The 15736-nt window shown below is 44.3% G+C and overlaps 1 protein-coding gene across 1 annotated transcript in view; it reads left to right on the top strand.

Moving 5' to 3' along the window:
• Positions 1–15736, top strand: part of SLC25A22 (solute carrier family 25 member 22) — a 96536-nt gene that overhangs the window by 52911 nt on the left and 27889 nt on the right. Inside the window, exon 4 of the mRNA XM_069739768.1 lies at positions 15447–15502. Coding sequence (XP_069595869.1) covers positions 15447–15502 — 56 coding nt within the window. The remainder of the gene's footprint in view (positions 1–15446; positions 15503–15736) is intronic.

The following is a 15736-nucleotide window of genomic DNA, read 5'->3' as shown; positions in this document are numbered from 1 at the left end:
ATACAAGTTTTGCATGTTTAAACAAAGAGACAAAACAGGAAAGGAAGAAAAGAAAAGAAAACAGTTTTGTGGGCGGCAGTTTCACAACAAACAGTACAAAGGCAATTCCACAGACAAGAAAAACAGGATTTCATACTATAGCTAAAATGTCCTTGAATGGACAGGTCAATATTTATCACAAATTCTTTTTTTTTTTTTTTTTGTTCATTGAGGTAATCATTTTTGTTCTGCTCTTCACAATCCCCCCTTTGACATATTCCATTCAAAACCTTGTCGATCATTTTAGTCATTCTTTTTGTGATATTACAAAAAAAAAACTTTATATTCTCGCATCCATTACACAAAATTTATTTGTGCATACTGAGATACCCTTGAGTACAACCTTGAATAATACATATATAATTACAATAACCATAACTGTATGTATTAGGCTTTGCATAATCCCGGTAACCCACCCACCGATCCCTCTGAACCAATTGGCCGGGTTAAGAAAAGAAAAGGTATCTGACCACCAGCTATCCTTATTTTGGTCATTGTCTTTGTCATACTGATCCCTGAGTCGTTGTACGTCTTTTAATTTAAATCTCATACTCATAGTACTATTCGGGTCTATATAATGACAGCAGGTGGGTCCGATGATTTGACACATACCCCCTTGTGAGGCAGTTAGGTAATCCAATACCAGGGTATGTTGGTTAGTGACTATTATAAGCTGATTCTGTACAGCTATACTAGTATTTAATATGTCCAATATATCCCAAATCTGATCATCTAGATAATCCGTGGCTCTAACTAATTTATCCCACATTTGTGTTAACATAGGATAAATAAAAATGAAACTAGCAATTTTGTTGGGAATTCCCATTTGTACTATATGCGGCCTCCCCGAGGGACGTGGTGAGTTATCTGCAGCTCTTTTATACAGTGTGTGCTTGGGCACGGCTTGCATATTCACTTGTTTATTTGAAATTATGAAAGTAGCCGGGGTTAGGCGTCCTAATGTACAAGTACCCTTTATACCTACGGGAAGCCATTTATATGCTCCTTCTCCGCATATCCAAAATGTACCCTCAGGCAGATCCCACAAAGCTGAGTGCTGCAATACCAATCTGTGAGCCAAATCCACAAAACTAGATACATTCTGAAGCATACACCAAGAGGGTTTTTGTCCCAAGGGGCTACAGTACCCGGCTGTGGGATTCCCACATACATGCATTCCGTTGACATACTCATTGGATTCATTACAAACCAGGTTCCCCGGCTTACTTGTACAACTGTCTGCATCACCTTGGGGGAACAACTCAGAATGTTCCCATTTTCTATTATGTATATATCTTTCCAATACTGTAGGTTTGAAAGCATCAGAGGAAGGGGTGGTTGTACTGAAACTGAGCTGTAGATTTTCAGTGGGGACCTGTCCTAAATCAGTTAATCCAGTCTTATTCCTAGGTACCCATTTTCCTCCCTTGAATGCTAAATATTGTAAGTTGTCTATTTTTCCTGTAAGATTGCCCTGCCACCAAGGAAATTCTACCCATCCCACAATTGGTATGGCGATTGTAGTATTCCATAGTCTAGTATTGCCAGGTTGGTTGTTGGCCAGGTTGTCTGAACAATTAGGCCAAGCGAATATTTCTTCAGCTGACACGGGAACTGCTAGAAAAGGTATACTTGTGGCTGATACTGGTGAATGGGTACAGATCCAACAATCTGCCAGGGGTTGCGTATTATTTAACAAGTCATGCACTAATTTTCTATGATGTTGTACGAATCTATTGTTCAAAGGGGCTAGAGAATTCAGTCTTTCCCATGCCTCCGTTGAGGTTAACATTATTAACATCAATATCATGAGTCTTATACTGCTTTTTTGCAATGGCTTGCATGTATCCATGATGCCTTTCCTTCAAGCTTGACTGCTGTTGGAGTTGTTAACAGGACTTGGAAAGGTCCGTCAAATCTCAGTTCCAGAGTCTTTCTGGTGTGTCTTTTCACGTAGACTTGATCACCAGGTTCCAACTTGTGGCCTCCTTTGAGATTTTCTGGATCTGGAAGGGAAGCAAAAACTTGCGAATGCACTTTAGTTAAACGTTTTTGTAATTCTTGTACATAAGCAGTTAAAGTCTCAGTATTCAACATCAGTTGTTGTGGAAAATAACAACCCAAATTTGCTGCTCTACCAAAAAGAATCTCATGTGGTGACAGCTTAGCCTTCCCCCTTGGGGTGTTTCGGATGGAATACAGGGCAAGTGGTAGACACTTGGTCCAAGGCTTTCCTGTTTCTGCCATGGCCTTCTGGATTTTTAATTTTATTGTCCCATTTAATCTTTCCACTTTACCTGAACTCTGTGGATGATATGGAGTGTGAAACTGGTTTTCTACTCCCAACATTTTCATAACATTCTGGAATATTTCCCCAGTAAAATGGGTACCCCTATCTGACTCGATCACCTCAGGCATGCCGTAACGGGGTATCAGTTCATGTGCTATTTTAATGGCAGTAGTTTTTGCTGAGGCTTTACGAACTGGGTAAGCCTCTGGCCACCCTGAGAACATGTCCACACACACAAGCACATATTCGTATCCATTGTACCTAGGAAGTTGGATGTAGTCGATCTGGAGTCTTTGAAAGGGATACAGTGGTCTTACATGATGCTTGGTTGGGGTTTTAATGGCCTGACCTGGATTGTGTGCCAGGCATATAGCGCATGCAGCACACATGTTCCGAGCAAAATTACCAAAGCCTGGAGCCAACCACCTTTCTTTTACCTTGAGCGTCATACCATTTGCCGACACATGCGTGGGTAGGTGGAGGTCACTTGCCACTGCGGGGTACCAGGCTCTGGGTAAACACAACAAAGTTCCTTTTTTCCATAATCCTTGCTGATCTTCTGCCCCTTTTTTCTGCCACTGCCCTCGTTCTTCGTCGTCTACCTGTTTCTGAGCTTCCTTCAATCTTTCCTCATCATCTTCAGAGCTATCTAGTGTGTGGGCATGATGTAAGGGTTTTCGTGCTGCCTGTTTTGCTGCCTTATCGGCTTTATCGTTACCCCTGGCTTCCTCGGTGTCGAGTCTCACATGTGCAGCTACCTTTATCACCGCTATTTCTTTAGTTTCTTGTGCTGCCTCCAGAATCTGTCTAATGAGGGAGGCATGTTTAACAGGTTGGCCTGAAGCAGTCATATAACCTCTGGCTCTCCATATTACGCCAAAATCGAAAATAATGCCATGTGCATATCTAGAATCAGTGTATATGTTTGCTGTCTGATCTTTGGCTATTTTTAGAGCTTCAACTAATGCCGTAAGTTCTGCTTCTTGTGCAGACTGATTAGCAGGGAGAGGTTCTGCTTTCAGCACTTCATGCTGAGTTACTACCGCATAACCTGTATGAAATTGTCCATTCATATCTGCATATCTACTGCCATCTATGAAAAGTTCAAATGTAGCATTACAGAGTGGCTTGTCACGTACATTACATAAGCCCTGAGTCTCTTGTTCCATTAATTGTACACAATCATGCATTGACTTTGATGGGTCAAAGGAGTTGGAGAGTGCAGTTGCAGTTTCCTCAGGTATGGTACCCCCCTCAGACTCTAAAGGGAGCAAAGACGCGAGATTAAGAGTCTGAATCCTGGCAAAGGAAATGTTGGGCGGCAGTAGTAGGGAACATTGGAGACGGAGGTGTCTGGCCATTGAAATATGTTTAGGTTGGACCTGGTTAAGAATGCCATGTACATCATGAGTGGTCTGAACTAGAAGTGGGTGATCAAGAACAATCTCAGAAGCTTTATCTAATAACAGTGAAATTGCGGCTACTACTCTTACACAAGAAGGTGCGGCTCTAGCTACAGGGTCCAGATGAGCTGATATGTATGCCACAGGTCTCTGTTTGTTTCCATGTTTTTGTGTGAGCACCCCTGTAGCATGTGAGGATATCTCAGCTGCCATCAATTGAAAAGGTTTAGTGTAGTCTGGGAGTCCCAAAGCCGGAGCTGATACCAGTGCTGTTTTCAAAGAGGAAAATGACTGTTTAGCCTCTTCACTGAGTGAATATGGTGTGTTGGCAATACAGTCATATAAAGGCTGCATGAGTTGACTTGCATGTATGATCCACTGTCTACAGTGTGAAACAATACCTAGGAAAGCACGCAGCTGTTTGTGATTCCTGGGTTCAAGCATGTTACGTATGGCTTCCGTACGTTGAGGTGTGAGGTGTCTGATGCCCTGTGATATGCAGTGACCTAAAAACACGACTGTTTGTTGACAAGCCTGGAGTTTCTGTCTATTTACTTTACAGCCTTCTTGCGCTAAGAAATTAACAGTTGAGGTAACTGCCGTCTGCTCATCAGGGCAACAAATAAGTAAGTCATCTACATACTGTAGAATGACTACTCCTGGTTCTGGGATGAAATTTTTTAGCACGGTCTGCATTGCTTCAGAGTACAAAGTTGGTGAGTGTACCATACCTTGTGGCAATCTTGTCCATGCTAATTGTTTACCCTTGAATGTAAAGGCAAACAAATGACAACAGTTCTTATGTAGTGGCACAGAAAAAAATGCGTTTGATAAGTCAATTACCGTAAAATATGCAGCAGTGCTGGGAATTTGAGACAGTAAGGTATGAGGATTCGGTACCACAGGGGTGACCGGTGCCAAAACCTTATTGATTTCCCGTAAGTCGTGCACCATGCGATATTTCACCATAGTTTCTTTGGAGGACACTTTCTTTTTAACAGGATATAAGGGTGTATTGGCGGGTGACCTGATTTCTACCAAAACACCTTGTAACACATAATCCTGAATTTGTTGAGAAATCGCCTGTTCTTGCTGGGCGCTGATGGGGTATTGCCTAAGCTGAGGTAACATGGTTCCCGGGGCAGTTTCTAACAGTATAGGAGCTACTGACAAAAATCCTACATCAGTGTCTCCTTTTGCCCATAGGCTGTCAGGAACCCGAGACAAGTCAATTTTTGCTTGTTGAGTGTAAATTTCGGGAAAATCCTCCATTGCCTGTATTCTAACATATGGTTCCAGAGTTTCTGCATCTTCAGGGATGGTCAGCATAACTGTGCCATCTTCTCTAAAATGGATGTTTGCATGCATTTTACTTAAGACATCAGTACCCAACAAGCAGGTAGGTGCACCTTTAGCAAATAAAAATTTGGATACAAAAGTTTTAGGGCCAAAGCTCACATTTAAAGGTTTTGTAAAGGGCAACGCCTGAATTTTACCATCATACCCTTCTGCATATGTAACCTTTGAGGATATATTGTCAGGATATGGTAAAAAGTCCTGATTTAAAATGGAGGATGTTGCTCCCGTATCTATCAGAAAAGGTACATTTTTACCCTCAACTTCAACTTGTATTATTGGTCTTCTAGAAGGAAGAGAGACCTGCATAACTTTCAGTCATTCTGAGCTGTCTGTTTGATCAGACACTGGGTTATTTATCCTATTTTTGGGTACAAAGGTTCCTGAATCTATATCTGCTTTTCTCTTCCTACATTCCCTTTGGAAATGTCCTGGCTTCTTACAGTAATGACAAGTAAACTTTTGATTAGCAGAGCCAGTATTAGCCTGTGCAATTCTTACTGGCTTAGAATTTTCTCTTAAGTCCATTTCTATCCCTACAGCTTTCTGTCTAGCCAGGTGTGGGTCTTCCAAGGGTCTCCAATCAGGGGTTGCGGCCTTAAGCTTTTCCTTCACTTTTGGAGACAATCCATCTATAAAGGTTTTTGTAACTAACCTCATCATTCCTGGGGCGGTTAGATCCATGCCTTCATCTCTGAAATTATTTTCTACACTTAGATAATATTCGTCTACTGATTGTCCAGATTTCTGAGCCACCACTCCCGTTGTTCCTCTCTGCCTCTGTCTCTCCCTCATGAAAACCATTAAGTGATCTACAAATTGTGTACCTGATTCTATCGTTTGTAAGGCACCATCTCCTGCTTGGGGCCTATGTACCTGTAGATTTGCTAATAGCTCCTGGAAGAGTCCAGGAGTCATTTTCATTCTACATAATTCTTCTCCATCTGCCCAAACTCCAGCGTGAGTCTGCATAATTTGCTGTATATATTGTGCAAATCTAACTGGACACTGGGTGGGATCTGGTGCGTTATGCAAGAGAGACATGCCTTCAGCGGGGGACCAAGGGAAATATTGTCGAGTTTGGTGATATCTAGTTCCCATTACTCCGTCAGCACCAGGTTCCCTAAAGGGTCTTGGTACTACCCTAACAGGGGCAAGTACAGCGCCATGTCTAGGTGTACCACAGGCTAGGCAATCATTTCTCCAGTCTGGATTTTGTTGTCCACAGTGCGGACATACCCATCCTCCTGGTCCGGCTAAACTTTGAGGTGGTGTTTGGAGAAAAGATGGGGCATGTGGGTTAAGGTATGGGGGTGGGGTATTTTTAGATTCCACATTTTGTTTTTCTCCACAGCCTGTGGGTCTAATACACCACTTTTTACTCTGTTGATTATATGTCCATCCCTCATTTTCTGCTACCCTAGAGACATCAATCAATGCTTGGATCTGATCTATCCATTTCTTGTCTCTGATTATGCCTTTTTTCCTTTCCTGAATTCCTTCCCATAGTTTTCTACTAAAAGCTTCTGCCCTAGTAACTCCAAACTTACGAAAAATCTTTTTCAGCCCCTTAGTGGCATCTTCACCACTTCTCTCCTTTATGATAGTATAGATATCTAATTCTTCTGGTTCCGACTTTGTTTGCTTATTCCCCATTTTCTTATCCTGAGCTTTCTTGCCCTAGGTGGCGTTTGGGTATGAGAATACCTCGTTACCTTCTTCCTAAGGAGCTAGGATGTCTTTTTCTTGCCCTAGGTGGCGTTTGGGTATGAGAATACCTCGTTACCTTCTTCCTAAGGAGCTAGGATGTTTAAACTGTGTTGATGTAAGAAAATCCTGATTCCTACACCTATAGCAAACAACACAAATGCAACCAGACAGAAAAAGAAAAAGAACATACAACGTATCTTGTCCCAGGCTAATTTATCTGTCCTGGGCTTATACTATCACATACAACGTATTCTTGTCCCAGGCTAATTTATCTGTCCTGGGCTCATACTATCATACACTTATCCGTCACCAGGTTTTTGTCAAAGACAGGATCAGAGATTGAACATAGGCGCGGAGGTCTCCCCGAAAGGACGCAACCACGTTGCCCAGTGGGACAGTCACTTCTTCTGTTTCAACCCCCTGGGCGGCTTATAGGGCTATTCCCAACTTCCACACACCTTCTATTCACATTCACTCTCATTCAATGCCGTACTCCGTGAGGTGATCAATTCCTAAATAGTTCAAGAACCCGAGCTATAGGTATCCTCCTCTACTAGAACTACCCGCTAAAGAACACGACACAGAAAATCTTACGGACAGTGCAGGGCAGATATAAGAGATCTAACAGTGTCTCTTACCTGGCCAGGTTTTTGTTCATCTGCCGTCCATTATCCCAGATTCTCTTTTCGTTCGTATTCTGCCGGTGTTCTTGAAGGAATACACAGACCTCGGGTCCCTGTTCGGGCGCCAGGAAATGTCGGGATCACACTCAGTCGGAGCAGCCTTTGGAAGTGGGGAATCACCAGAAATAATACACAAGACACGTCTTGTATAGTGTATCACTGGGAAGTCTCTGAAGCACGCCTGCCTTCACGGTGCTATCCCTTCTTTATATAGTTGTTTCAGTAGGTTTAGTGGTTATACAAGTTTTGCATGTTTAAACAAAGAGACAAAACAGGAAAGAAAGAAAAGAAAAGAAAAGAAAACAGTTTCGTGGGCGGCAGTTTCACAACAAACAGTACAAAGGCAATTCCACAGACAAGAAAAACAGGATTTCATACTATAGTGTAGCGATTTCACTCACTCAGCTGCGACGGCTGACACTCAGGAGACGTGTTCCTTTAAAGTTCACTGGGTTTATTGCTCCATAAACCATGTGGCAAAACAACAGAAAGCAAAATAGCCTTTGGTTCAGGCAAAGGAAAACAAGTGTCCAGTTCATCCGGCTCAGTCCTGAAGCCGAACACACTCAGGAGGGTTTCACCTCCACACATATCTCCTGTGTAAAGGATTAGCCAGTCTTATATAGGACTAACCACACCCAGTAATCTATCACATGATTAGCCATGTGGTCTGACATCACCACAGGTCCTGAAACACAAACATATGGTTATATAAAACAACGCAATATTCCGGGCTACATTACAGCAACAAGGCACTTATGTGGCACATACCTCCCATCGACTACACACCCTTTAGCCATGCTACATACCTCCCCCCTCTGCCTAAAGCCGTGGGGCTTGGCACTTTCTCCCACTAAACAAGGGATTCTTGATAGGGCATCCGCATTACCGTGCAGCTTTCCGGCCCGATGTTCCACATGGAAACTGAAGTCCTGCAGGGATAAGAACCAACGGGTGACCCTAGCATTTCTACCCTTCGTTTCCCTCATCCACCTAAGTGGGGCATGGTCGGATATCAGTCTAAATTTACGTCCCAGCAGATAGTACCGTAATGTGTCCACTGCCCATTTTATGGCCAAGCACTCCTTCTCAACGACTGAGTAGTTCTTTTCAGATGAGGACAGCTTCCTACTCAGATAGAGAACAGGATGCTCCTCCCCATGTAGTTCTTGGGAAAGGACTGCTCCCACCCCAACATCTGAGGCATCTGTCTGAAGAATAAACTCTTTCTTGAAGTTTGGGGCCATCAGAACGGGTTGCTTACACAAAGCGTTTTTCATTTCTTGGAAGGCTGACTCTGTTTCTTCGGACCATTTAACCATTACTGGTTTTGTCCCTTTTAGCAGGTCAGTCAGAGGCGCAGCCATCGTGGCGAAGTTTGGGATGAACCTCCTGTAATATCCCACGATTCCCAGGAAGGCTTTAACTTGCTTCTTGGAAACTGGTTTTGGCCACGTTTGAATCGCCTCCACTTTACTGATTTGGGGTTTTATTTCTCCGTGACCCACTATGTATCCAAGGTACTTAGCTTCTTCTTTACCCAAGGCACACTTCTTTGGGTTTATAGTAAATCCGGCCTCTCTTATAGCATCCAACACTGCTTGGACTTTCTCCAGATGACTCTCCCAGTCCGGGCTAAAGATGACGATATCATCTAGGTACGCAGCAGCGTAGGCCTTATGGGGTGCAAGAACTCTATCCATAGCCCTCTGGAAGGTCGCCGGAGCTCCCTGTAGGCCAAACGGCATCCGGGCATACTGGAAGCATCCATCAGGTGTCGAAAAGGCTGTCTTCTCCTTGGCTTCCTGCGCCATGGGAATCTGCCAATACCCCTTTGTCAGATCCAAGGTGGATATATATCTGGCGTGCCCAAGCCTTTCGATGAGCTCATCAATACGGGGCATGGGATAAGCGTCGAACTTGGAGACCTCATTCAACTTCCGATAGTCGTTGCAAAACCTCCACTCTCCATCAGGTTTTGGGACCAGGACAATTGGGCTTGACCAACCGCTCTTGGATTCCTCAATGACTCCAAGCCTCAACATACGCTCCACTTCCTTGGAGATAACTTCTCGACGAGCCTCAGGAATACGATAAGGTTTCACATTCACCCGCACATGGGGCTCTGTTAGGACCTCGTGCTCTATGACCTTCGTGTATCCTGGCAATTCTGAAAACAGGTCCCTGTTTTTCTGGAGTAACTCCCGGCACTGCTGCTTCTGGGTTTTCGATAGCGTCTCTGCTATAGTAACCGCTCCAACCTCACCTTCTGGGTTGCTTAACAATGACGGAGTAACTGTCGGCTCTCTATCTTGCCATGGCTTGATGAGGTTGACATGGTAAACTTGGAATGGTTTCCGTCTTCCTGGTTGGTGAATTTTATAATTTACCTCACCAAGTTTCTCGACAACCTCATATGGCCCTTGCCATTTGGCCAAGAACTTGCTTTCCACCGTTGGAACTAACACCAGAACTCGGTCTCCCGAATTGAACTGCCTCACTCTTGCAGACCGGTTGTAGACCCTGGCTTGAGCTTCTTGTGCTTGGAGAAGGTGTTCTTTCACGATAGGCATCACCTTTGCAATCCTCTGCTGCATCAGGGCCACATGCTCAATGACGCTTCTGTGGGGCGTGACTTCGGCTTCCCAGGTTTCCTTGGCTATATCCAGGAGTCCTCGTGGATGTCGGCCATATAGAAGCTCAAACGGTGAGAACCCTGTGGAGGCCTGTGGAACTTCACGAATGGAAAACATCAGATAGGGTAAGAGACAATCCCAGTCTCTACCGTCTTTCTCTATAGCTTTTCTCAGCATGCTCTTTAGAGTCTTGTTAAACCTCTCAACAAGACCATCTGACTGGGGATGGTACACCGAGGTCCTCAACTGGGAGATCTTCAGGGCTTTGCATAACTCCCTCATCACCTTGCTCATGAAAGGTGTACCCTGGTCAGTCAGGATCTCCTTTGGCAGACCTGTCCGGGAAAAGACATGGACCAACTCGCGGGCTATGCTCTTTGAGGAAGAATTCCTCAAGGGAATTGCCTCAGGATAGCGTGTGGCATAGTCCAGGATGACTAATATATACTGATGGCCCCGAGCTGATTTAACTAAGGGACCGACCAAGTCCATGGCAATTCTCTCGAACGGTACCTCAATAATGGGCAGTGGCACAAGGGGGTTCCGGAAATGAGGAGTAGGAGCAGTTAGCTGACATGTAGGACAGGACCTGCAATAGTTCACTATTTCCCGGTGACACCCAGGCCAATAGAACCTCTGCACAACCCGTTCCTGCGTTTTTTCCACCCCTAGGTGTCCACCCAAGATGTGTGAATGGGCCATGTCCAACACTTTCCGTCTATACGGACCCGGCACTATCAACTGCTCTACCAACTCCTCCCTTATTTTCGTGACCCGGTACAACAATTCCCCCCTCAACAGAAAATGGGGAAATCTTTTGTCTGCCCCCGGCTCCTGTACCACCCCGTCAATAACTGTAACATTATTAAAGGCTTCCCTCAGAGTGGGGTCCCTATGTTGGGCAGTCCCAAAATTTTCACCGGTAACCTCTAACTCCAGAATGTCAGATGTAGGGGATACTTCCTCCTCATCCCCAACCAGAACACAAAAAGGAAAGCTGTCTGCCTCTGGGTGTGGCGACACCGTTCCAGGGTTCACTGGTTCCCTGCCAGGGAGCTCAGAACTCTTTCCCCACAAATCCCAAAACAAACAGAAATCCCGGCCAATAATTATAGGGTGCAACAAGTCCTGAACTACGCCGACTATGTGGGATTCAGTGCCACATGCCGTTTCAATGTCCACCCTGGCCATAGGGTAGTCCTTTGCATCATCATGTATGCACCGCACTCCGACCTTCTTTCCTGGGAGCAGATGAAGAGGAAAAGTGGCCCTCACCAGGGTCACTAGGCTCCCCGAGTCTAACAGTGCCGTTACTGCTCGACCGTTCACCTTTACGGGACACGCTTGAGGTCCCTCGTTGGATGGAGAGTTCACACTACAGACTGGATACGCATAGTATGAACAACGGCGTCCCATGCTGCAGTCCATCTGCTCAGTGGCTTGGGAACAACGGGCAGCTATATGTCCTGGCTTGTGGCACCTCCAACAAATAACATCACCCGTGGGGACCTTGGGCACCACCTCCCCCGCCCTTTGTGACCTTGGACGCACCACCCCTTTTTGGGACTCAGCTGCCCTCTGGGACCCCCAGTACGGCATGGGCTGCCTCCCGAAGGAGCCTTCCAACCCTTGGTATCTCTCAACCAGTCCGATCAGCTCGTCGGCATTCTGGGGATCACCCTGGGCAACCCAAGACTGTATAGGCCTCGGGAGGGAATGGACAAACCGATCCATCATCACCCGTTCTATCATCTGTGCAGGCGCAGAGGTCTCTGGCTGCAGCCATTTCTGGACCAGGTGCAACAGATCAAACATTTGGGAACGAGGTGGTTTGTCCCGGTGATAGCCCCAGGAGTGAACTCGCTGTGCCCTGACAGTCAGTGTCACCCCCAGACGTGCGAGAATCTCGGCTTTCAATTTGTGATACTCTTTGGCATCCTGCAAGGTCAAATCATAGTACGCCTTCTGGGGTTCTCCCGTCAGGTATGGCGCAAGTACCTCTGCCCACTGCTCTGGCGGAAGTTTTTCCCTCTCAGCGACCCTCTCAAACACCGTCAGGAAGGCCTCAACATCATCCCCGGGAGTCATTTTCTGCAATGCACGTCTTACCGTCTTCCGGACGTGGGTGTCATCAGCCAAACCTGGGGTTGGGGCGCTCGCCTTGCCCTGGATGGCGGTTGCCAGAAGCTGCATCTGCTGCTGATGCTCCTGCTGGCTCTGTTGTAACTGCTGCCGTTGCTCCTGCTGGCTTTGCTGCATCTGCTGCCGTTGCTCCTGCTGGACCAAGTGTTTCAGCAGGTCCTCCATTTTCTCCGGCAATGCTTGCTGGCTTGCAACAGCCTTGACCCAGGACATTCAAAAATAAACTCACGTCTCGTCTCCGCTGGGAACGCTGCTCGCAGGTCTCCACCAATTGTAGCGATTTCACTCACTCAGCTGCGACGGCTGACACTCAGGAGACGTGTTCCTTTAAAGTTCACTGGGTTTATTGCTCCATAAACCATGTGGCAAAACAACAGAAAGCAAAATAGCCTTTGGTTCAGGCAAAGGAAAACAAGTGTCCAGTTCATCCGGCTCAGTCCTGAAGCCGAACACACTCAGGAGGGTTTCACCTCCACACATATCTCCTGTGTAAAGGATTAGCCAGTCTTATATAGGACTAACCACACCCAGTAATCTATCACATGATTAGCCATGTGGTCTGACATCACCACAGGTCCTGAAACACAAACATATGGTTATATAAAACAACGCAATATTCCGGGCTACATTACAGCAACAAGGCACTTATGTGGCACATACCTCCCATCGACTACACACCCTTTAGCCATGCTACAATAGCTAAAATGTCCTTGAATGGACAGGTCAATATTTATCACAAATTCTTTTTTTTTTTATTTTTGTTCATTGAGGTAATCATTTTTGTTCTGCTCTTCACATAAGCCAACCTCGCGGCATCATGCGTCCGTTCTGCTACAGTTTCAGACACCGACTCCTCACCTTCACTACCATCCTGGGCCTTTTATAATTATTAACTGCGCCACAACTGTCACCTGACCTGGTGTCTCCTTCAGTCTCTTCCCCTCAGGAATCAGGTACTTCTTTATGTAGTTCCTGCTGATACAATCCTTTCCACTTTCACTTGTCCTACATTCTTTGGTCAGTAGATTACAACGTGGACTTCCTGCTATAAATTAACTGTGGAAATCTTCCTTTTGTCCATAGCATCACACAAATCTTGGGTGTCAACAAGTACTGCACATGTGTAGGATCTGATACTGTTGCTTTTACATTTTTCACCCAAATGTAAAGCAGCTTCCCCATGTGCAGTGTTTTGGATTTGGAGGAAATTGATGGACAGGTCTGGTGACGTGATCCTCAGTCTGAAATAATTTTCAGAACAGAATCTAAATGCAATCTAAGGGCTCGTTCACATGACTGGTTTTGAGTACAAGTGATATCCATGGTTTTCACGGATAGCACTCATACCTGTCATAGCCTATGGGGTCACTCACATGTCCGTGAATGACATTTGGGGCAGAAAATCAGCTTAATGCTACTCAGTCCCATTGTAAAATCTGTAAATGGCCCTGCCTACCATGTCAATTTACAATACAAGGGTCTCTACATTCTGGAAGTGTATACTTGGAGCCTCTTAGGCACCAGAACCCCCATTCATCTCTTAGGCCACGTTCACATATTTATTATTTGGTCAGTATTTTAGATCAGTACTTTTTGGCAAGACCAGGAGTGGGTGATAAATACAGAAGTGGTGACGTGTTTCTATTATACTTTTCCTCTGATTGTTCCACTCCTGGTTTTGGCTTACAGATACTGATGTAAAATACTGACCAAATACTGCTACCGTAGTGTGACTGTAGCCTGGATTTGGATGTATCCCAACATCAGATGTTAGTGATTTGTTTTTGATTGAATGACTCTGATGTGATGAGTAGAAACAAATGTATATACACAGTATACAACAAACATCCCCTGGAAAGTTCAGTCTACAGCAAACTGACTACAAGCCACAACTGAGAAGATCAAGACAGTCCTAGCAAACAAAAGAGCTGCTGGTCCATCAGAACAATGGACGTCACGTTCCACCCCCGAGTCACAGGCTCAACATTATTTAATGCATTTGAGATGACTTAGAATTAGAAATTACAATTAGAACAGAAAAGTCTGGAAATTTATCTTAAAAAATGAAAGTAATTCAAGAATAGATTAATGAAATACTGGAAAATATATTATATTTGATACTTACCTGTTGAATTTACTAGCAAACATATTTAGTGCTTTTTATATCCAACACTGAAAAATAATCTAGGAGAATTCATCTGGATGATTCAACATCCCCCCGCCCAAAAAAAGAAAAATGTTTCTATGGTCATGTATCTCTCTGAAAGATAATGTCATCCACACCTTTTTTTATGCCATTGATTGCAATGCCTCACGGAAAACTGCTATTTCAATTCATGTGCTAATGAGGCGTAATGTGCTCTAGGTATGTCAAAGCACTTCTCAAGCCTCTGCCTCCTTGGCTCTTTCCATTTTATCTACAACCTATTTTTCCTGCCTTCCCTGAAAACATGAATGCTTTCCTCCTCTCCACGCTTTGATCTGCTCCCTCCTCCACCCTGCTGCTATTTCTCTCATGGGAGAGAATCGAGGCAGATTATGCAAATACTCTTGGATCAAACTCTGTTTCAACATTTAAAGGATTTTTCAAGATCCCCATAAAAAAATAGTTAAAACTCTTTCCTACGGTGTAACAAATATGATCAGACTATGTGTAAAAAAAAAATCAGTAATTACTGATATTTGAGTGCCATTTGTTATAATTCTTGGTCTGCTACTGCGGAACAAATCTATTGTCTCAGCTTCATGCTACGATTATATTCCTCTCCTTCTTTCTGTGCCAATAACAGTATGTAGTACACTCCTCCCTCCATTTCTTCAGTCTGCCACATAACGTGCCTCCGGATGAGAAAATGGCATCACTTTGGTAAATGTAAGTGTGATAATATAAATTTAGCATTCCCAATGAGAATGAGTGAGAGCAAAATTAAAATAAAGTAAAATTTGGAAAACCCCTTTAAGAAGTGTTGACTTGACTCTTTCGAGGTGGTCTTCAGTTGCTGAAATTTCTGTGACTGTCCTATTCTTCTACATTTCCATATCAGCCGCCAAAACAACTGCATTCAGCCAAATGGACCTAAATTTCAGTTGCAAAAATTTCAATAACAATTCTTCAGCATGTGAATCCACCTTTACGATGTGCAATACAAAGTCAGTCAACAAAACTTTTTTTCTTTAAAATTTACAGGTCAGACTGCCTTGTTAAGACGATCCGTTCAGAGGGATACTTTGGCATGTACAGAGGTATGTGCTACTTAATTTGTTGTTAACACTACACACTATCATGTTGTATACTGTTAGAAACTTAGCAAAGTATTCTCCAGTTACATCCTATTAGAACAACCACGGCTGCCACTGAGGGCATCATGTTCAAGACGCAACAAGATGCAACACGTTGGTTTTCTATTAACCAACTAGAGCAAGAAGTCTTAAGCCATTAAGTAAAATGCATAAATTTCCCTTTTTGCATAGTCCCAT

This window comes from Ranitomeya imitator, chromosome 9, assembly GCF_032444005.1.
Source record: "Ranitomeya imitator isolate aRanImi1 chromosome 9, aRanImi1.pri, whole genome shotgun sequence".
NCBI classification, from domain to species: Eukaryota; Metazoa; Chordata; class Amphibia; order Anura; family Dendrobatidae; genus Ranitomeya; species Ranitomeya imitator.
The sequence above is the reverse complement of the archived record's forward strand: the minus strand, read 5'-3'. Positions and strand labels throughout refer to the sequence as shown.